Source organism: Peromyscus maniculatus, chromosome 5 (assembly GCF_049852395.1).
Source record: "Peromyscus maniculatus bairdii isolate BWxNUB_F1_BW_parent chromosome 5, HU_Pman_BW_mat_3.1, whole genome shotgun sequence".
Lineage (NCBI taxonomy): Eukaryota > Metazoa > Chordata > Mammalia > Rodentia > Cricetidae > Peromyscus > Peromyscus maniculatus.
This window is the reverse complement of record NC_134856.1, coordinates 132159299-132182961: the sequence shown is the minus strand read 5'-3', so window position 1 is coordinate 132182961 and position 23663 is coordinate 132159299. Positions and strand designations below refer to the sequence as shown.

At 46.1% G+C, this 23663-nt stretch overlaps 1 protein-coding gene across 1 annotated transcript in view; it reads left to right on the top strand.

Annotated features, from left to right (window-relative positions):
- Nucleotides 1-558: 558 nt before the first annotated feature.
- Shc3 (SHC adaptor protein 3) overlaps nt 559-23663 on the top strand; it is a 133868-nt gene continuing 110763 nt past the window's right edge. The window contains exon 1 of the mRNA XM_006976853.4: nt 559-1284. Within this exon, the coding sequence (XP_006976915.1) occupies nt 805-1284 (480 nt within the window). The 5' untranslated portion in view covers nt 559-804. The remainder of the gene's footprint in view (nt 1285-23663) is intronic.

The following is a 23663-nucleotide window of genomic DNA, read 5'->3' as shown; positions in this document are numbered from 1 at the left end:
CAAGAAAAGCAAACCACAGAAAATTGATGCTTTTTAAAAATATTCATCTGATGGTGAAGGGTCCCCTCTTTTTCTTACTTAAAAATTCTTGCTCCTTTCCAAATCAGGATCCATCAGGATTCGCCTGAAGATCTCTTAGGAAGCCTTCGTCACATTTTAACGCATCGCTGTCAGGCACTTCTGGGGCTCACCCACATGAGCTGAGCAAAGGAAGAACAAACCCTGACATGGAATAATGGATTTTGGAAAGTTCAAGAGATCATTTGAAGGAGCTGGATTTGCCTTTGGCACAAATGCGGGCTGGGGAAGGGGTAGGTGAAAAAGCAAAGATCGGAAGGAAATATCTGCGAAGGTAGAAAAAGGAAAATTGAGAACTGATTGGCTGTAGTTGCTGACAGCGGGTGGATGTCGTTTTCTTCTCTCTCTTTTTGCTACAGGAAGTGGTTTGCGGAGCTCACCGAGCCTTTGTTGAGAAGGGTCTCCTCAGAGTGAGTCACGCTTTTGCTGGGAGCAGCCCGGTGCAGCTGGGCGCTCCATCAGCGGCAACTATGACTTTTGCAAGGCAAGCGTTCCACCCCAACCCGTGGTCTCCCGGGCCCGCGCTGCGTGTCGGCTGCTCTGCTGCCTTGTAACGGTGTGAGGGCTCGGTCGCCGGCCTCGTCTGTCCCTCTCCGGAAAGGTTGTCCTGGGACCCCAGCTCCTGGTCCCTCTCCGGGGCTCGCGGCTCGTGTGCTATGCGCGGCAGCCCGCGCCGGGGCCGGCACCAGCAGCGCCCGGGCGGATGCGGCGAGCTCACGGAGGGGCATGCTTCCACGCACCAAGTACAACCGCTTCAGGAATGACTCGGTGACATCGGTCGATGACCTTCTCCACAGCCTGTCGGTGAGCGGCAGCGGCAGCGGCGGCAAGGTCTCGGCGGCGCCCGCGGCGACCCCCTACCTGGTGTCGGGCGAGGCGCTGCGCAAGGCGCCGGACGATGGGCCCGGCAGCCTGGGCCACCTGCTCCACAAGGTGTCCCACCTGAAACTCTCCAGCTCCGGCCTGCGTGGCCTGTCGTCGGCCGCCCGGGAGCGGGCGGGCGCGCGGCTCTCGGGCAGCTGCAGCGCGCCCAGCCTGGCGGCCCCGGACGGTGGCAGCGCGACCCCCGGGTCCCGCGCCCAGGCCGCCAGCATGAGCGCCCCCAGGAAGAGCCGGGCCGGCGACGAGCCGCTGCCCAGGCCCCCGCGGGGCGCACCTCACTCCAACGACCAGGTGCTGGGGCCGGGAGTCACCTATGTGGTCAAGGTAGGTAACTGGAGCACACAGCTGGGCGAAGGTCCTGGGGCCGGGGTGCGTGGGGGAGTTGGGGCAGCTGGGGACAGATGTCCTTCTCTGAAGCTCCAAGGTGTGGGGAACACAGACGACGGTTTGAATATGAGGAAATGCGCCCATCTTAGCCATCCTCTTGCTTGACAGGGCAAGGAGTGAACTACAAATGTACCTTTCACATGTGGCGGGTGGAGGTAAAGGTTGAACTGTCTGGCCCCCTCGCATGGGGCCTGCTTTCCCCAGGGCACTCTTGTTGAGGTCTACTTCTGCTACCTGGCTTCATCAGAAGTCCTGCCAGCGTCCCCTCTCGCTCTAGGCGTCTACCCTGAGATCGTGGTCTGGCCTACTAGAAGTACACTAGTCAGATCTGGCAGCCACCCCCCCCCCCCCAATGCCATAACTCCTGGCGGCGGGGTGGGCCATATTCCCCTCCAGAGCAAGACCACCCAGCTTCTGGAGGGCAGGGCAGAGGCAGCCTTGCTTCCTATAAGATGGGTTCTAGTGTTTTACCTGGAAAGATATTCTTTGGCCCTGAACTGTTTTGGTTTACTTCAGTGGAAGGAGTAGGTGGGACTATTTTTTGGGTGATAATTGTCTTCCCTTTAAGTGGACTAACAGGGGATGAGGCTGTGGCTCTTGGACCCACAGGCTGGAAAGGACTTTTTCTTGCAACACAATGAACGATTTTATACATATATGATTACACACACACACACACACACACACACACACACACACACACACACACACACACTTACAGTGTAATTGGTAGAATTCCTGCGGTTCACAAGCATGCCGTGGCGTTTAAGGTACTCAGCACAGCTCAGTTAATCTGCCGAGTGCTCATTTCCTCCAGTCTGACCAGCTGAAGCAGCCACAGCCATGCTTCTCCCAGGTGAGGGCCAGGAGGGAGTCCAGGGGCTTGTTTCAGTCTCACCACCCCAGGCATAGCTTTTCTGATGAAACAGATGCTCTCCCAGCCACCTGCGTTAACAAACCTGTAGGACAGACTGTCTGGTCTGTAAGCACTAGTTGCAGATCCAATTTAAAAATTCCACAGGGCACATCTTTGGGTAAAATGCAGTATCTTAGCAGCTTGGAACCAACTTCCCAAAGGAATGCATGTTATCTTTGACTGTATAAAACACATATAAAGCTTTCTCCCCTCCAGCCTGCACTTTAATTTGACCTCTCAGCTACTGAACACAGATCATACTTTATCATCATATTTTAGCAAAAGGGACACAGATTAGCATAAAACATATGCATCTGGTTGAGTTTATCTTTAAAAGGATGAATATTGCTTATTTAAATTACATGTCCAGGGGCCAAAGAGTAAAAGCAAGCAAGCAAGCAAAAGCAAACAAACAAAACCGGAACCCTGACAACCTGGAGGTTAAATCATGACTGTAATATATTCGTTCTCTCTCTTAGTCTCATCATTGCATCTTATGCTTCTTTCTGGGAAGCATTTAAAATAAACAAGGGGAGCTGGGCAAAGCTATTGGTATGTATTAGGTAGGACACAGAGGGTTGCTTTCAAAATGAGGGACAATTCTCAAACTCCTGTTTGAAAAGAACCACTTTGCTTGATGTCAGCCGTACCAGTTTCCAAGGAGCAGGCCAACGAGTCTGGAATCTGAATATTCAGCCAGACAAATTAAAATGGTATTTTAGGGAGAAAAATCCCTTTACCTAAGGCTTTGCCCTGGTCAGATGGGCATAGGAAGATGAACATAGGAAGACAGTGGGCTTAGCCTGGGCTCTTCCTGTGGGGACAGTTTTGAGTTCTCTTAGAGTCAGCAGCAGTATACTCAGGGCCAGAAAGCGGACTGGGTGTACTCTGAGGCTGCTTGTGTCCCTGAGGGGGCAGTAGTGCCCCAGGGGCACTGGCACATGGAGGTGCATGGCACTGTCCTCTCTTGGTCCTGTTGTTGGCCAGCAGCTGTGAACAGTGGCGTCCTGTGAGCATAAGTCCAGGGGTGGTCCCTGAATCCCTGAAGAAGTCTGAGATCACACAGAACGAAATCCAGACACTAAATGACAATTGCAGTCCTTGTGTGCCTGTCCCCTTCAACTGATCGAATGGCCTCCTGTTGGCACATGTGAGCAGATTTCCCACATTGCCATGTTGTGCTTAAAATGACTTGTTTTATTGAAAAACTCAAAAACTTACAATCTCTGAATTTAGTCTTGTGGATGACTGAAGGACTCTGCTGATACCTTCAGACGCCTGCATTTTCTAATAGGGACTCAGTTCTAAAATCTGAAGATTTACCGTTTGTGAAACTGCTTAATTCTATTTGATATAATTCTAAGTTAAAGAAAGCCCCAGATGTTTTCCAGTTTTCTGAAAAATTCCTACACTGGATCATCACAGGGATCTACAAGAAGTACCAAGTGGTAGGTGGTAATGGGGTGTTGTAGACAGGAGTGATAATTCTCAGATACTTCATCTACTTGACAGAGGTGTTGTAGATACTGAAGCTTGATGGGTTTTGATTGTCTATACAATGTCAAACCATTTCTTCAATGAAGAATAGAAGAGTGAAAACTGAAAGAAGTTCTCAACCAGCAGAATTCCAAGCCACCAGCACATTTAACCAGTACTGCTTTCAGCTACCCCTGGGTCTGCTGTTAGTTCACCCTTTTCTTTAAGAGTTTTCTTTTTCTTTTTCTTTTTTTCTTTCTTGAGACAGGGTCTTAGTATCCCAGGCTAGATTTGAACTTACTATGTAGTCAGTCAATGATGACCTTGAACTTCTGATCCTCCTGCCTCTACCTCTGTGTGGAAATTGCAGGTATGTACAGACCTGCCTGGTTCATGGAGATCCATGGGATCAAATTTGGGGCTTCCAGCATCCTATGTAAGCACTCTATCAACGTAGCCACAGACCTGAGCCTGCTGTTAGAGAAGGGCAGGGGCTTATGCACTCAGGAGAGCTCAGGTTTAGACTGCTTTGAGCCAGGCCTCACCGGCAACACTATTTTATCCCTCCAAGTATCCCAGACACTTGTTTAATTGTGGTAACATAAAAGAGAAAGAACAGGAAGCCATGCCATGGATAGACAGAACAGAAAAACCTAAGAGCAAAGAACTGCGAATAGTGTCCTTACATGTCTATCTAAAGCTTGCTTTCTCTTTGGATATAACAACAGTCTGGAGATGGCTGGAGATAAAGGAATGTGAGTTTGCAGCCGCTCACCTGGCGTGGTGCGACCGCTCAGGCTGCCCCTCCTTCTCTTTCCTGGTTCCAGTCAGGGGGTTTACCGTTTGTGGAAGGACCTGGAACCAGAGAGTCCCTGAAGACAAGCAGGTCTCAGGTCTGGTTTTGGAACTGCTTGGTGGAGCCCGAGACTACAGTTGTCAGGTGTGAGACTGTGGTCTGCCCTGGGCCAGTCTTTGGCTCCAATGTGCTCCTCCAAGAAGGGCTCTTTAGAATGCAGATTTTAAAAGGCCCAGAGGGGTTGATGTGCTGAGAAGTGAACACATTTAGAGCAGGCTCAAGTGCTAACAGCCAAAGTAAGATCCACCCGAGAAGCAAAGACTGGAGGTTCTCAGCAGAGCTGAGCGTACTGTGGTTGCCACCCAGGGAGCTGGCAGGTTAGGCTGCTCAGAGGTCCTGCTGATGGCTGTATTTCTGTTTGTGGGCATCACCCCTTTACTGGGGTGAAAGGTCTCCCCCAGTGTTGAACATTGAACCCAGGGCCCCCTACATCCTTGCTATCATTTTGCTGCTGAACCTCCAGGCCTGAGGAGGTTTTGCCAACCAAAAAGGAGGAGGAGTTACTCCCTGGCATGCTGGGACTGGGTTTCTTCTGGAACAAAGCCTTGGTGTTTTTTTTTTTTTTTCCTATAAACTCTTTTAAAATAATTTCATTTCTCTGATTTATGAATCTGGTGACATCTGGGGTGTGTGAGTCATCTGTTTTATTCATTGATCTTCTATTTATCTTTATGGATGGTTTTTATAAACTAGATTTATTCTGAAATTATTCTTGAATTTTGATTTGACTCATCTATAAAGACATCTTTTTCTTACAGCTTGTTTTTAGGAACTGTGAGTAAAGTTCATGCCAAATAGTCATCGCAAGTCCTTTTAAGTACGTCCACGATGCCTTAGGGAGAATTAATTGAATTTTGTTTTAGTTCTAGATGAGTTGAACTTTGTTTTATCTTCAAGTTGTTCAATAACCTTGTAATGTGTAGCTTGCATGAAAATAGCACCTAGAACATTTGAACAATAGCTTTAGAAATTCTCATGACATTAATGGTTACGTTCTTAATTTGGTCTGGAAAAATGTGTCCTCTCTTATGTGACATAAGTGTCGATGTGTAAAATGAGTATACCCTGTTACATATCCATATCTTACACCCCACTACAAAGATATATACACATGCCACATACCATACATATACATATCACACTCTACACACAAACTGCCAAGATATATACTCATACCACACACATCACACCACACCACACATACAGAGTACAACCCCATACCTCATATACTTATACATACACACATTATTATAGCCAATTACCACACACACATACATACCACATATTATATATATAACATCTGTACATCTTACATACACAATGCACAAATATACACCAATGCCACATACTACACACATACCACTTCATATCCACATATCTCTATCCTCTCATACACTGCAGAATTATATACACAAATCACATGTACATACCTTATATACCATGTTATAAAATACCCTTATACACACATTGCATAGACATATATACACACTACACTACACACATATATGCACCACATACATAAACACACACCTCACACACACTGTATAAATATACACACATGTTATATACTACATACAGACTCATATCTTGCATCACATATGCATGTTTCTCCCATTGTATAGATAAATATACATGCTATACACTGCACACATACACACATAGCACATATCATATACATATACTGTATATACACAAATGCCATACCTTAAATGGATACACACAGTACATGTCACAAACATACAACCTTCATCTTGCATAGATATACATGTGCTATATGCCACACACTCACACACTCATACACACACAACACATCCTCCACATGCACACAAATACACTGATTTCACATATGCAACTTACCACACATTAAATATTCTGACACATATCCCCACACTCAGACATCACATACATGCATATACCTTCTCCCACATGTCACATACCCACACATATACCCCTTTTCATTTCTGCAACCCATAGCTGGTATTTTGGATTGGGGCTGTTTCCATTCTCATTGAAAAGCAGCAAATGTGGGGTTGGTTCAGTGGTAGAGCACTTGCCTAGCAAGCACAAGGCCCTGGGTTTGATCCACAGCTCAAAAAAAAAAAAAAAAAAAAAAAAAAAAAAAAAAAAAAAAAAACCAGAAAAAAAGAAAAAAAAAAGAAGCAAATATCTCATTTCTAAAAATGCCCAATGATCTCACATGCCTCATTTGTATTTGTGCTTAAGAATAAAGTCACCCTGAACAATAAGCTATGAGCAAGACTTTGTCCTGCACAAGCCAGTCCTCTGCATCAGGTATGACCTTTCCACAGGTGCCTAGTTTTGAAAGCATGTATGATAAATATCCTCTGAGCGAAGGCGTGGGAACAGAAAAGTTGGGTCATCTTACAAGCTGTGCTGAACTGTGACCTTGGCTTGGGTTTTAGTACATCAGAGTCTGGGGCTGGCTGGTGAGAGGCAGGGCTGCTTGGTATTGGCTGGAATGGTAGTTCATCTCTCTGGACCTCACCATGCCTGCTGTGGAAGCTGTAGTCTTGTTGGTCTTTGAAGAAAGCCAGGGGGCTGGACTGGTAGAAATGTTGACATCATGATTGGGAGGGTTCTGGCTCCGACATCTCAACTGATTGGAAAGATGGGCCTATGACAGGCACTGTACCTTCAGAAGAGCACTTGCCTGGGAGGAAAAGGGCTGGACTCCTGTGCCAGGGCAGATGCCAGTGCCAGCTGGATGAAAAAGTATGGTAAGGATGAGAGGGAAAAGGAGGAGCCAGCACACTCAGGAAAATGGATAAGGAAAATGTGGAGTCATTTAATTCATAATGGAATGACCAGGTGTGCATACTATCTGGAGAGGAGAAAATGTTTTACCACATAAAACCTCTGATATGTACTGGATAAAGAATACTGTTCAGGTAGGAGATACTGAACATAGGAATAGATTATGGAGTAGGAGATTGTTGCCCACAGAGTGTGTGTGTGTATGTGTGTGCGTGTGTGTGTGTGCGCGCGCGCGCACTAGAATGGATGCTGGCCATGGGGTGTGTGTAACTGCATACTAGAATGAATGCTGACCATGGGTGTTTGTTACTGTACTCAAGGCTGGATGCTGACTCTGTGTGTGTGTGTGTGTGTGTGTGTGTGTGTGTGTGTGTGTGTGTGTGTGTCTGTACTCCAGATAGATACTGACCCTGGAGTGTGTGTGACTACTCTAGGATAGATGCTGACCCTGGAGTGTGTGTGACTGTACTCTAGATAGATAATGACCCTGGAGTGTGTGTAACTGTGCTCTAGGATAGATAATGACCCTGGAGTGTGTGTAACTGTACTCTAGGATAAATAATGACCCTGGAGTGTGTGTAACTGTACTCTAGGATAGATAATAACCTAGAGTGTGTGTGACTGTACTCTAGGAAAGATGCTGACCCTGGAGTGTGTATGACTGTACTCTAGGATAGATGCTGACCCTGGAGTGTGTGTGACTGTACTCTAGATAGATAATGACCCTGGAGTGTGTGTAACTGTACTCTAGGATAGATAATGACCTAGAGTGTGTGTGACTATACTCTAGGAAAGATGCTGACCCTGGAGTGTGTGTGACTGTACTCTAGGATACATAACGATCCTGAAGTGTGTGTGACTGTACTCTAGGATAGATGCTGACCCTGGAATACAGCTAGCTACATGCTAGGATGGTTTGTACATGTGTGAACTGCTGCACGTGACTTTCCGTGTGCTTGTGGTAATTACTGCTTTCAGGTTGTAATTATTACTTTCCTAGAGTAGCAGAAAACAATTAATTTTGTTCTACTTTGACTTCTCATCACTTTTCTCCTACCATAGTAACAACACCAACCCAAACCCCTGTTAGGTACATCTACCTATGTTCACATTTTCTCCCATGTTCATCTCTGAGTTTTGGAATAATTATGAACGGTGCTAATCAAGCCAGAGTGGGGGGACTAAAGATCTCCTTTTGATCACTTGATCACAAGCAACGTATCAAGAATTGAAATCTGACTTTCCACATAGTGTGTCTTCATACTCAATAGGGGAGTCTGAGTTCCTCTTGACCCTCTTGCCCACCTGTAGGCTATGGTTGCTGCAGTTCTCTGGGAGCCCACATCTTCCTGGTGCCTCGGCAAGGGATCAGTATTCAGAACTAGCTGTGATGATAGCTACAGCTTGTCAAATCCATGGGTGCATTGATCCCAGGATTCCAGGCTTAGGGATGTATTGTGCTGTTCTGGGGTCACAGTCAGTGAGGGCTGGGTTTCTAGCTGTGACTTGCAGATCTTATGAGAAACGGCCTATGCACCCTAAATCTTCAGTAAAGGCAGTTTGAAGAGATAGCTTTAGAAGAGGTCCTGAGGTATCCAAGTGAGCTTCTGGGTTTCTGATCATCTGGTATCCATGTGAATACATTAGAAAACCCTCAGAGCCAAGGTGTTCTGAGAAAAAAAAGTTCAAATAACTCATTGTTCCTGTGCTGAGGCTTCAGATGTGAAGCCACATGAAGGCCTCTTCTGAAATGTGTTCTTGTTCCAAAAAGGAAACCTGCACCATAGAGACTTCATTCTCTTCTGCCTATTGAGGAGGTAGAAAAGAAGCCAAGAATTCAATCAAAATCATATGTGTGTGTGTGTGTGTGTGTGTGTGTGTGTCTGTGTGTGTGTGTGTGTCTGTGTCTGTGTCTGTGTCTGTGTGTGAGACACATGGAGTGTCTCTCAGTTGCTCTCCACTTTATTTTTTGAGATAGGGTCTCTCACTGAACCTGGAGATCATTGATGCAGCTACACTGGCTGGCCAGTAAACCCTGCATCCACCTGTCTGTCTCCCTAGGCCCAGAGATTACAGGTGTATGCTGTCTTGCATTTTTTTTTTAATGTGTGTGCTGGGGATCAAACTCTGGTCTTTGTGTTTGTGAGCAAGCATGTTATCATCTGAGCATCATTTAAGCCTCCATCCCAGGAGTGAAATTTAGTTTGCTCCAGATTTTCAAAGTCCCTGGAACTTGGCCTTCACCTGACCCCTCCTTCTCTGCTTGGGTCATTCTGAGAAACTCCATCTGCACAAGGCCCGTGATTGCTTGACAGTCAGTCTAGAGGCACCTACTGAAAATAACTTTAATACTATTGCCTTTTACTTTGCAAATACTAAATATCTCTACTGCCAATATCCCAAATAGAAAGCACCTGTTAAGAAAATATGATAAAATCAAAATAACTATGATGTGCTGCCTCACCATGGATTCACAGTGATAGGGCTGACTGATTATGAATGGAAGCTGCTGAGACCATGAGTAAAAACTTTCTTTTCAGTATATTCTCTTAGGCATTTTGTCACCATGCTCCTGCAAACACACAGGGTTATTTACACACACACACACACACACACACACACACACACACACACACACACACACACACACACACTGTGCTCATATGGAATGTTCAATAAAGTTTTTGACAGTTTTATTGACTTTGACCAAATTAAACAACAGACAGCAAAGCGCCATCAGAAAGTGGGACTAGTCGGAGGTGGGCAAGGGGTCCGGATTCTGAGATATCTACCTCCTCCAACCGTCCATGCCCATCAGTAGGAGGGAAGCTTGGCAACCCATCACCTGCTCTGCCCTCTCCACCTGTTCCTAAGGCCAGGGTCTCGGAGGTGGGAGGGCTGCTTTGTTTAAGGACTTCTTTGTATGAGAAGGTGCTGGCAGCTCTCTCTGAAGAACCGAGCTGTGGTTCTTTTCTTCGCCGGAAGTCACACCTCTTGTAATGAGCATAAACTTTTTTGCACAGTGACATATTAACTCAGATGGGAGAAGAAAAGAAATCCCAATGCGGCCACCTAGGAGGATTATGGATTCGGGTTAGTTCCCGGAGCAAGGGTAGTGTAAGAGTGGGTACATCAGTGAAGAAAATGACTCCTGTTTCCCAGCAAGGTGAAGTGCCTGTGGTCCCTTGAGGAGGGCGGGTGCCCCCAAGCCCTTCTCCATTCACCCTGGAATCTTGATGCATTCCAGGTCAGAGCAGCAGAGCTGCTGTGAGTTTATGAATACAGTGACTCTGACACACCCAGAGGACAGCATTCACAACACTGCTCTCCATCGTTTGGCTTTTACAACGATTTCTTCCTCTTCTTCTGTAACATTTCTGGGCCCTTGGGTAGAGTGATACAAATGTCCCATTCAGAGCCAAGAACTTGACAGTCATTTATTCTCAAAACTTTAACTGATTATGAGTCTCTGTATCAACTGCTGCCCAGTGTAAAAAGAAGTTTCTCTGACCAAGGTTGAGAGGAGCACTAATCTATGGGTATAAACATAAATATTTAGAAGGCAATTTGACAACATGGCCACTCAGCAAAACAGTAGTAGTAGGTTCCCTGCTAGAGCCTAAGACCTACTGAGCAATGAGTTTTTGACTAGTGTGTTAGTAGTCAGGGTTCTTTAGAGAAATAGAACTGATAGAATGACTATTATCTATCTATCTGTCTGTCTGTCTCTCTATCATCTATCTATCTATCTATCTATCTATCTATCTATCTATCTATCTATCTATCTATCTATCTATCTATGGGTTTATTAGAGTGCCTTCCAGGATGTGGTCCAGATAATACAACAATGGTTGTCTCCATATGGGAAAGTCCAAGAATCAAATACTTGTTCAGTCTACAAGGCTGGATGTCTCAACTGATCTTCAGCATGCACCAGAATCCTGAAGAGGCAGGCTCTAGTGCCAGTGAAGGAGTGGACTTGCCAGTGAAAGCAAGGGCAAAGCATCAAAGAGCAAGCTCTCCCTCCTTCCATGTCCTTTATATAGGCTGTGGCCCAGATTCAAGGTGGGTCTTCCCATCTCAAATGATCCAGTCCACAGAAACTCCTCACAGGTGTGCACAGTAGCTTCGGGTGTAGCTAATTCCAGATGTTATCAAGTTGACAAGAATAGCCATCACAATCAGATTGACAGTACTAGGCCTGAATCCCTCCTGTGGAGCTGGCCTATCTGGGAGAATTCTGATGTCCCTTTGTAGACCACAGATCTGTCCCTTTGTAGATTACAGAACCCTTTACTGTCTGGCCAGCCTCCTGCTGTTTCTGTGCATCCTCCTGGTTAGGAGTCTGGAGACGGGTGTGCTAGTAAGTAGTTATCAGCTGGCTCTCTGGACAAAGCTGCCATGACTGATGTCTGTTCATGCTGGGTGAACAGCTGAGTGGAGAGATGGGAAGAAACAGACATGATAGGTTCACCCCAAGGTGCAGATGGTAGGAAGATGTACCGCAGTGATTGGGAAATGATGGGTGTCAACTATCAATTACCATTGCTTTTCCTATCACCATACAGATGTGCTGATCATATCACCATACAGATGTGCTGATTTCCTCTTCCAGTCTCCATCCTCAACACCTTCCTCTAGCATCCCTTTTAGCCACCATCCTTATTTGTATCTTTCCCATTCCTTTGTGTGTATATGTATGTGTGTGCTTGTGTATGCTTGTATTGTGTGTTGTGTGTGGTGCATGCATGTATTAGTCAAGGTTCCTTAATATATACGTATATTGAAAGGATGTCTTAAGGATCAGCTTATACAGTATTGTCCAAGTAGTCCAATAATGGCTGTTTTCACACTGGAAAGGCTGAGAACCAGGTAGCTGGTTCAGTCCATGATGCTAGGAGCTTTAGTAGTCTTTATCTGGCACTGTAGTCCTGGAACGTTCCTGGAGGGCTGCTGATTTTCATTCCATCCTGGGAAATGGAGGAAACTTGGTTCTGAGATCAATGAAGGAAGGAGGTAGCATCAGTGGCCACAGTGGTGGTGGTGGTGCCGGCAAGATAGATTGCACACAGGGTAGCTGAACTGGCAAGTAGACAAGAAACAAAGCTTCCTTCTTCTGCACCTTGCTATCTGGCTGCCACCAGAGGGTGTGACCCACATTTAGGGTGAATCTCCCCACTTCAAATAACATGATCAAGAAAATTTCTCATAAGAGTGTCCCACAGCTTATCCCTTAGTTAAGTCCAAATCTAGTCAAGTTGGTGACCAAGATCAGCCACTGAAGTGCATCAGTATGTGAGTGTGCACACTCCTGAGCTTATGAATGTGGGGACCTGAGCAAGATATCAGATGTTTGTTTCTATTATTCTCTTATTGTCTTGAGACAGGATCTCTCACTGGACTGGAAGTTTGCCATTTGAGCTAGGCTGAGTGGCCAGTGAGTTCTTGGGATTCACCCATCTCTCTCCCTTTCACTGCTGATGTTATAGGCATAGGCATCTACACCTGGCTCTTTGGGTGGGTGCTGGGGGTTTGAACTCAGGTTCTTGGGCTTGTAGAGCGAGAGTTCTTACCTACTGATCCATCTCCCCCTCCCCCTCCCACTTCTCTTGTTTATATCCATATGTAGTGGTTGGCTTCTCTTCTATTCCAGTTTTGGGTTGTTTTTTAGCAGGCTTCCCTTTCTACCCATCACTGTGTTGCTCTGTCAATGTATAAATTAGTTTTTCAGTTCAATGGATACTTAAAAAGTTCCCACTCTGGGGGAGGCTGTGCTAGGAGTTGGGTACAGGCCAATGACTTAGAGTTGCTGCCTCTTCTTTCAGTATCAAGTGGAGAGAGGGAAGAAAATGCCAGAGACCTGTAATGGCCCCAGAAATGTTGAGATCAAGAATGGTTCTCCTGCTGGGTGGTGGTGGTGCATACTTTTAATCCCAGCAGTAGGGAGGCAGAGGCAGGCAGATGTCTGTGAGTTTGTAGTCAGCCTGGTCTACAAAGCAAGTCTCAGGACAGCCAGGGCTGTTACACAGAGAAATTCTATATAAAAAAAATTAAAAAATTTAAAAAAAATCGTTCTCTCAAGGGATGATGTAGAAACAATCTGGAAGGTGATGGGATATGCATGCATAGGAGCTAGTGCATAGGGTGGGGGCAGGGAGGGAAGAGAAGGAAGACAGGAGAGTAGAAGAAAGAATGTATGTGTGTTACAGGCAGGAGACAGAATCAGAGCGTGGTCCTATGTGGCTGTAGCGTATAGAGGACGAATGGGCTGATGAGGCTGAGCCAGGCTGGAAGCTCTCTGGGCCTTGGTAAGTGTAGCACAAAACCACTGGAGACCAACTGTTGGTTCCATCCTGTGCGTGGAGAAGTGACTGGAAGGTGGGAATGAAAGAAGAGGCAGTGGGAGAGGTGACTGGGGAGATGGACATGTTGGCAAAGTGCTTGCTGGGTAAGCTTAAGGCCCTACGTCTGATCTCCAGCACCTACAGAAAAGGCTGTCTGTGCTCTTGTGATGTTAGAACTGGAGAGAGAGAGAGAGAGAGAGAGAGAGAGAGAGAGAGAGAGAGAGAGAGAGAGAGAGAGAGAGAGATGGGAGGACCCCTGGGGCTCATTGGCTGGCCAGGCTAGTCCACTTGATGAGTTCTAAGCCAAGGAGAGACATTGGCTAATGAGAACACTTGTCTCAAAAAATAAGGTGGATGGCTTCTGAGAAATGACGTTGAGACTGACCCCTGGCTTCCACATGTACGTGCACACATGTGTACATGCACTTCACCCCATCCCCAAGAAAGCTGGTGGCGACTTGGACCATATATCTGGGGGTGAAGCCTAGGGGTATGCTGGGCACTGTGGGGGCAGTGTGCATCTGCTGTCTACTGGGCTTCTCAAGAGCAGCAGTGTTCAAACTGAACTGACAGCTTTTCCCTCCAGTGTCTATTCTTTCTTAGTGTGCCAAGATACCCCCACCCCCAAATCCGAAACTTCCGAGTCATCCCCAAATACTTCCTGCCCCATGAGCTCATGACATGTGTTCAGGCACAATACTGTTATTTCTGCCTAACGACGCTTCAAATGTTCCTCCTGTGCTTTGCTTTCATTCTGATTCATGTGCTCATCATGCCTAGGTTATTGCAAACACTCCTGGGCATGGTTAGCGATTGCTTTGGGAGACGTGCTTCTCTTTAGAGGAACGTGTGATTGTTTCCACGTGCGCCCAGCCACCAGATCCACGGAGCAAAAAGTACAAGTTTCTCTTCACTGCCCTTGCTGATCCTCTGTCTCTGTCTCTGTCTCTGTCTCTGTCTCTGTCTCTGTCTCTGTCTCTGTCTCTCTCTCTCTCTCTCTCTCTCTCTCTCTCTCTCTCTCTCTCTGTGTGTGTGTACACTTGCCTGTGCATGCACACATGGAAGCCAGAGATGTTGACTTCTGGTATCTCCCTCTCACTGTTTTAGCTAAGCTGGCTGTCCAGAAAGCTGGATGATCTGTCTTCCCGTCTCAGCTTTCCCAGTGCCGGGCTTACAGGCTCACACACACCTCTGAGGCATGAGCCCAGGTCGTCGTGCCTCTGTGGCAGGCACTTTACACACAGAGCCTCTCCCCACCCCTGCCCAACCCCCCAGAAGGTCTACAGTGGCCTCATTTCTTTCTACTCTTTACCCAGTTTCCTCGGAAGCATTTTGCCCATGCGCGTGATACGTTTTAGCGACCCACCAGCAATGGTGGATTTTGGCTGTGGTGACCAGATGAAGGCTACAGTTTTGCCTTAACCTACACCCTGAATCTGGCTGTGTTCCAATGTAAGCGGGCACTTAGTATTCTACAAACTTTCACGAGTTAGGGGAATTTCCCTAGTTTTCTGTTGAAAAACAAAAATCTGAAATGGTTCTTGAATTTCATCCATGCTTTTCCCCCTCAGCATCTAATAAGGTAAAATACATGTTTTAAAAATCACTTTCAGCTAATGCGACACATCATTCATCTTTCTGAAATTCCTGCCTATCTTCTCGTCGCCCTAATTAAAACAAAAGCTCTTTATTTTCCCCTTGGTTACAGAATTCAATTAGAATTCCTTATATGAGAACAAAATCTCAGTTTGGCTCACTTTAGCCCGAGTCTTACCTCCTATCCCCTGCCTCCCTGAACTTCCTCCACACAGAACAACCTCTTTTCCTATCATCCCTCTGGGCAGATCTCAGACTGTTCCCCAACGAGTGCCTTGGCTCCAGCTCACCTCAACCTGAGTAAGGCCCTTAAACCTTTGAGACTCAGCTCAAATTAACAACCTCTCTCCCTGACCTCTCATGCCAGCAGTTGGTGGCTCCTTGTCTGAGTCTCTACAGCTCTAAGTCTTTATCCTTGTACCTGCCATTTCAGTTCATATAGAGATTGTACCTAGTGCTGAGCCCAGGGTCCTCGAAAATCCACAATGAATTAAATAATTACCACTTATAAGGAAATGGTAATCTAGAGAGGACTGTCACATGCGTGATATGAGGCTATGGGTTACATGATGTGCTGTAGCTATGTGTCTGTGTTCTCTAGAACTCCTATGCAGAAATCTTAGGGCAATGGGATAAGGAGGCAGGGGCTTTCAGAGGTAATTAGGTCATGAGGGTGTAAATGGCACTGGTGCCTTCCTGAAAGGACCCTAGAGGGCTCCTTTGCCCTCTTTGAACCTTATACCACAGCCGTTTCCACACCAGACATTGGCTGTACTGACACGTTACCCCGGGTTACCGGCCTATGTAGCTATGAGAAGCACACGCTGTTTAAGACACCAGTCTCGAGTCTGGGGGAGTATTTGTTCTAGCTACCTTGGCTGGATAAGAGATGCAGGAAGCCATGGACTATATATAGGAAAGAGGGTCAGCCAGTTGCCATGTCTCTGTTTTGAATACCTGAGACTCGATAATTTATAAGTGAAAGTTTATATTTGCTCACAGTCTAGAGACTTGAGAGCCCAAGCTGGGACGGCCGAAAGCAGCAGGGTAAGTGGGCGTGTTCAAAGGAGGCAAAATGCAACCTCTTGACACTGAGCCTGTGAGAGTGAGGATGTTCTCATTGTTGCTGCCTGGTTCTATTCCATCCCTGAGTTCTATTCCATCCCGCCACGCCTCCCAACAGGGTGATCATCAAACAACATCCAATCTGAGTTTCAGAGGGGACAATCCAGACTCAAACTATAACATCCATCACTTCCCAAAACTCTCGCAGGCAAAGGGCAGCTAGTATGTGAGGACAGAAGGACAGAGGTTGCAGAAGTGAGAGAGAGAGAGAGAGGGAGAGAGAGAGAGAGAGAGAGAGAGAGAGAGAGAGAGAGAGAGAGAGAGAGAGAGAGAAGAAGCAATTGGTTGAGAGGTTCATGGAGGGCATTAGGAAGGTAACTCCAGGGACTGGAGAGATGGCTCTGGTTGAGAGTACATATGAGGACCTGAGTTCCATTCCCAGCACTCACATCGGGTACCTCACAACTCTGTAATTTCACCTCCAGGGGATATACTACCCCCTTCTGGCCTCCATGGGCATTCACACATACAGAGAGAGACAACACAGACTCCCCCATACACACACAATTAAATCTTTAAAAAATGAAATAAAGAGAAGTAACTCCAGGGCTGGGGAGATGGTTCGGTGGCCAAGAGTGGCTGCTGTGCGGGCATGAGGACCATGCGTGAAACCTAGCGCTCACATGAGAGGCTGAGCATGGCCAGGAGCACCTATAACCCCAGTGTGCTGGGGATAGAGACGGGAGGGGGGCCGGGTTTTGCTGGCCGCTGACCTAACTATAGGTTCAGTGATGGACCTTGTCTCAAAGCAATAAGGCACAACAGAGCAGAATATGACATCATCCCTGGTCTTCAAGATCACACAGATACAGTTATCTGCACACCCACTTGTGCATATCACACACACACACACACACACACACACACACACACACACACACACACACACAGAGAGAGAGAGAGAGAGAGAGAGAGAGAGAGAGAGAGAGAGAGAGAGAGAGACTACACTAATACACACGGCATACACACCACACAATTATGAAGGTAGTTCCAAAGAGCACACTTTGAACTCCGCTCTTCAGTTTCCTCCACCATTGTTCCCTCTCTGATCCTGTAGGTTTGCATGCCACAGGCTGCCCCACGTCTTTATAGGGTGCTCCGCAGATGGGAAGCATAATTAGCAGACCCATGAATGCCATTCCCCTTCTTCCTTGCAGCTAGCTAGCCACAGGAGGGCTTCAGGAAGTGACTAGGCTTTACTAAGAGCCTCATGAGACCATTATTAAGTTAAAATGCTGCACAGACAGAATGTTTCCCAAACAGAAAGCTAAACTCTCTACCGCTTCTATGTGCACCCACCTCTAATTAAAATACACGGATTCACAAAGAAGAAAAGGGGAGGGGACTGAATGGATCAACAAGTTTTTTTGTTTTTGTTTTTGATAGTTCAATTATGCTTCTGGTCCCATGGAGAATGTGGTAGGTGGTAAAAATGGTACAGGCTGATTTTCTAAGGAGCTTATTGTGGGAAACAATTATCCTCACTTTACATTGAGTTCTGGAGAGTCAGAGTAGTGAAAGTGAGACCGTTTACTTTGCAAACTTGCAAAGCTGGGCATCAGCTCAGAGAAAAGGCAAAAATGGCTGGCATGCTCAGTTTGGTTCAAGACTGTGGTTTTCATTATTCCCAATTTCATCACGCTGCCTCATGAAGTTCTCATTGGCTCAGTTCTTCAGGGAAGTACAATCTCCTCCAAACTCCCCATCCTCCTTGGGGCTCAAAATTTCTTGCTTTTCTGGTGTTTGGGCTCAGTCATGTAGCAGACTGTCTATAACTTTTAAATTCTAAAGTAAACAGCAACAACAAAAATGCCCAGGCAAGCAGGTGCCAGCTGCCATCCAGGGAGGATGGAGCCTCAAGATACCTGCTCATCGGTGATTCATTTATGAGTCCTAAATGCACCTCCTATTGAAAATAGACCAATGGTGTATTTCTTATATGTATGATACTTTTGAACAAGGTAAGCATCCCAGTTTTAACAAGAAAAAAAAGAAAGGCTGTAAAATGTGTTAGTTATTGGTAAGAGGTCTGTGGAGAGCTGGGGTTACTAGGAAAGGCCTCACATTATTTACTTTTCTCTTTGTTGTGACCAAATACCTCGTGAGAGGCAGCTTAAAGGAAGAAGAATGATTTTTGGCTCACAGTTTGAGGAAATACAGTCGGGGGTGGGGGGGAGGTTAGCGGAGTCAGGGAAGATGTGGTGGCGGGAACAGGAGGCTGGCTGGTCACATTGCATCTACAGTCAGAAAGCAGAGAGAGGCTGAACAGTAAGAAATAAATGGTAGGATCATCCAGTAGAAAATTCTAGAGAGTCCGTAGAAAATTGTTAGAATAAATAAGTTAGTTCAGCAGGGTTATAGGGAAAAACCTATGTGCACAAAAGCAAATCTAACTTCTGAAGACTGAAAGTGACATGTGGAAACTGAAATTATCACATATCATTTGCAATTTCACCAGGGAAATAAAATATTTAGATTTGAACTCACCAAAACATGAGTAATGTGTGTTTGCTGAGAACTTTAAAATGTTGATGGAATAAAGGAAAGAAGACACAAATGAATATGGAAGACTGAGATACAATGCAGGGGTTGAAGAGGGAGAGAAGTGGTTAAGATCACTTGCTGCTCTTGCAGAGGACCTGAGCTCAGTTCTTTGAACTGACATTGGGTGGCTTACAATTGCCTGTAACTCCAGTTCCAAGGAATCCAGCATTCTCCTCTGGCTTCAGTGGGTACCTGCAGTCATGTGCACTCATACCCCACCCACACATAATTAAAAATAAAACAAATATTTTTTAAAATTTGATGAAATAAATAAAAAAAGATACAACTAAGTGAAGATACCCATCATGTTGCAAGAATAAGACTTAATATAGTAAGTTTTTAAATTCTTTTTAAATTAAGCAGTAGTTTTAATACAATCACATCAAAACTCCCATAGAGACTTGAATAGACACAGCCCATATATTACAAAATATATACAGAAGCCACAGACCCCCAAATACCCAAACATCTTAAAATGAAGAAGAAAGTGGGAGGAGTAACTTTGCTGGATACTGTGATCTATTCTAAAGCTAGAGGGCAGGCAAGATGGTTCAGTGAGTGAAGTTGCTTGCCACCAAGCCTGGTGACCTGAGTTCAATCCCTACACCCCACTGTTTTCTGACTGACACACATATCACACACACACACACACACACACACACACAGAGAGAGAGAGAGAGAGAGAGAGAGAGAGAGAGAGAGAGAGAGAGAGAGAGAGAACATAATTTAAAAATTAAAGCTAAGCCGGGCGGTGGTGGCGCACGCCTTTAATCCCAGCACTCGGGAGGCAGAGCCAGGCGGATCTCTGTGAGTTCGAGGCCAGCCTGGGCTACCAAGCGAGTTCCAGGAAAGGCGCAAAGCTACACAGAGAAACCCTGTCTCGAAAAACCAAAAAAAAATAAATAAATAAATAAATAAAAATAAAAAAATAAAAAAATAAATAAATAAATAAAAAATAAAAAAATAAAAATTAAAGCTAGATTGTGTGATAAGGAAGGGATGGGGAACACAGAGTAATCAGACTGTAGCTCAAGTTTTCCTGTGTCCCCCCTGGTCAGCAGCTGCTCAGACTCAAGTAAACACACACAGGCTTATATTAGGAAATAAGAATTGCTGATACAATGGTCCATTGGTCCAGGCCTGGTTATTTCTAAAAGTCTACTTGCCATAGCCTAGAATACCTGGGTTCAATTGAGGGATTATTATTATTATTATTATTATTGGTTTTTCGAGACAGGGTTTCTCTGTGTAGCTTTGTGCCTTTCCTGGAACTCACTCTGTAGTCCAGGCTGGCCTCAAACTCACAGAGATCCACCTGCCTCTGCCTCCCTAGTGCTGGGATTAAAGGCATGAGGCACCACTGCCCGGCAAACTGAGGGATTATTTAGATCATGTTGGCCCATGAGAATGTCTGTTGGGAATTGTCTTGATTGTTAATTGCTGTAGAAAGAACCAGCCCATTGTGAGAAGCACCATTCCCTAGGCAGGGGATCCTGAACTACATAGGATAAGGAGAAAGCTAGATGAGAATAATCTAGCAAGCATATAGAATGGGCACATTCATTTCTCTTTGCTGTAGCTATGGATATAATGTGACTAGTTGCTTAAGTTCCTGCCTTGACCCCCTTGAAATGGTGGCTTATAATCTGGAATTGTAATTCAAATAAACTCTTTTACTCTTGTAGTAGTTTGTATGAGAATATTCCTGTAGACTCTGGCATTTGAACACTGGAGCCCCAGCTGATGGCACTGTTTGAGGAGGTTTAGGAAATGTGGTCTTACTAGAGGAATTATGTCACTGGGGGCAGGCTTTGAGAGATTACAACTTCACCACAGTTCCAGTTTGCTCTTTCTGCTTTGTGCTTGTGTTTGCAGATGTGAGCTCTTACCTTCCTGTTCCTGCCTCCATGTTTATTGCTTGCTGTCATGCCTCCCCATTATATGAACTCTTTTTGCTCTGGAACCATAAGCCCCAAAATCTCTTCTGTAAGTTGCCTTGGCCACGGTGTTCTATCAGAGCAACAGAAAATTAATTAATATACTCCCCTAAGTTGCTTTTGGTCAGAGTAGGACAAGCCTTAATAGAAAGCTGAGAATCGTAACTGCAGTGGACATTGGCAGGGTCCTAGCGACTCTATGGTTTAGGAGACAGAGCTACATTGGAAACGGCATAGCTATTTAGGGTGACATCACTGGGCTCCGTGACACCCCAGAATAAAACGCAGTGTGAGGTTCCTCTTAATTGCCAACTTGACATGATTTAGCATCACCATGGAAATAAACCTCTGAGCATGTCTGTGAGGCAGTTTCTAGATGGATTAGTGGAGGTGGGAAGGCCCACCATAAATGGAGGTAGCACTATCTAATGAATTGGACACCATGCTAGACTGAAAAAGGAAACGGTGAGCTGAATACCAGCATGCACCTCTTTGCTTCCCAAATGTAGATGCAATGTGACCAGCCACCTTCTGCTACTGCAACCATGATCCCCACCCCCACTTCCCCATGCTGGGCTGTATCTTCTGGATCTGTGAGCACAAGTAAGCTCTCATCCTATTAGGTCGCTTCTTGTCAGGAAGTTTGTCACAGCAAGGAGGCAAGTAGCTAACAGAAGGAGCATGGAGACAGACAGACAGACAGACAGACTCTCTAGACATCTGTTGCCCAGTTGTAAGGTCACAACTTTGATCTTCCCTTCCAGGAATGGGTTGGCTTAGCTCCAGTTTGGGGTATCTCATGAGATTATTAGATGTCAGCTTGCCTGAGACTGGAAGAGCCATTTTATTTTTATTTTTAATTATGTGTATGAGTATGTGTGTGTGTGTGTGTGTGTGTGTGTGTGTGTGTGTGTGTGTGTGTGTGTGTACATGCATGTGTGCATGCATGTGAGTATGGGTGCCCACAGAGGCCAGAAAAGGGCACCTCCCAGAAGTAGATCCCTTACAGCTAAAATTCTAGGTGGCTATGGACCACCCAGTGTGGGTGCTGGGCTGAACTTGGGTCCTCTGGAAGAGCTGCAATCACTCTTAACTGCTCAGCCATCTCTTTAGTCCCCGAAGGATCCACTTTAGGCTAGCATTCATGGGGCAGTGGTACTGGCTGCAGACAGGAAGTCTCCCATGGGGCTCTTGGCCATCAAAGTGGTGATATCTTTTATGGCTTACCTCTGGAAACCACGTGTTATTCCCCCATATTCTGTTATCAGTCAGGGAAAGTATTCTGTAAGGGCAGGACTGCCAGGGAACCTCTGCCACAGGCTGTAGGCTGGGAAGGCCCAGACTCTGAATGAGAGTAGCATCTTCACTGAGTAAAGAAGATGGAATGCAGAATTTTTTGAAAATGGAACGTGGGCTGCCTGAGCCAGGTTGAATGTTTTGTACAGCTACAGTAGACAGCCCTCATTCAGATGCCAGGTCAAGTTAACCAGAGTTGGCCACCATTCAAGAGGGACTAGGAGCCGGGTGGCAGGGGCACACGCCTTTAATCCCAGCACTTGGGAGGCAGAGGTAGGTGGATCTCTGTGAGTTCAAGGCCAGACTGGTCTACTGAGCGAGATCCAGGACAGGCACCAAAGCTGCACAGAGAAAGCCTGTCTCATAAAACCAAAAAAAAAAAAAAAAAAACCAAAAAGAGGACTAGGTAGTGTGTGTACACCTGTGGGCTGGGGGATGAGCAGCAGACGGTTTGGAAGGCTGTTGTGGTTCAGGGTCCACACTGAGCCAGAGTCAGCAGCTTGTGTCTCCCTCCCAATGTGGCTACCTGGTGTGGCCCTGTTGGACTCGGCAGCAATTCTGACACAGTGGTTGGTGGCAGCAAGGCCACTCTGACACCCCCAGAGGAGATTTACTGAGCAGTTCCATGAGGGGTGGATGTAAGGTGGGGGTCTTTCTTTTCCTTCCTTCCTTCCTTCCTTCCTTCCTTCCTTCCTTCCTTCCTTCCTTCCTTCCTTCCTTCCTTCCTTTCTTCTTTCCCTCCCCCCCTCCTTCCCTTCCCCCTTCCTTCCTTTCTTTTTTCCCCCAAGACAGGGTTTTTTTCTGTGTAACAATCTTGGCTGTCTTGCAACTCTGTAGACCAGGCTGACCTCAAACTCACAGAGATCCACCTGCCTCTGCCTCCTGAGTGCTGGGACTAAACACTTACACCACCACCACCCCGCCAAGGTGAAGTTTTTAGAAAGCGTTAACTGGGGGATCACAGACCAGACTTAGGATAGTGAGATAGCCAGTCAGTACTGTGGGTCTTCAGCGGTAGCTGGCTCTGTTCTCCATCATCACACCAGATCCTGTGTGAATGGTTGTCCCTTAGGAGCAAGGGGAGAGAAGACAGCTGAGGGCCCAAGGGCCATACCTCAGGGTATAACATAAGCAAGGCTTCAGAAGGAGTCAAAGCCAGTGTCCCGGGGTCAGTATTAAGAGAATGGTCTCAGGGTAAGAGGCCTATAAGAAAGACAAGGCAAGCTGTTCCCTCTGACCAGAGAGAGGACTGAGGTGCTGGCTGGGGTCTCTCCTCCACTGTGGAGAGCAGCTGAGCTGGTTATATTGGGACCATCTCAGTCAGTAATCATACCCGAAGGAAGAATGGAGAAAAGCACTATTCAGGAAGAGAGAATGGATTTCCTAATACTAAGCTCCAGGTTAGTGCAAGTGGGAGGCCTAGGCTGGCCAATGGAAGATACTAGAACAAA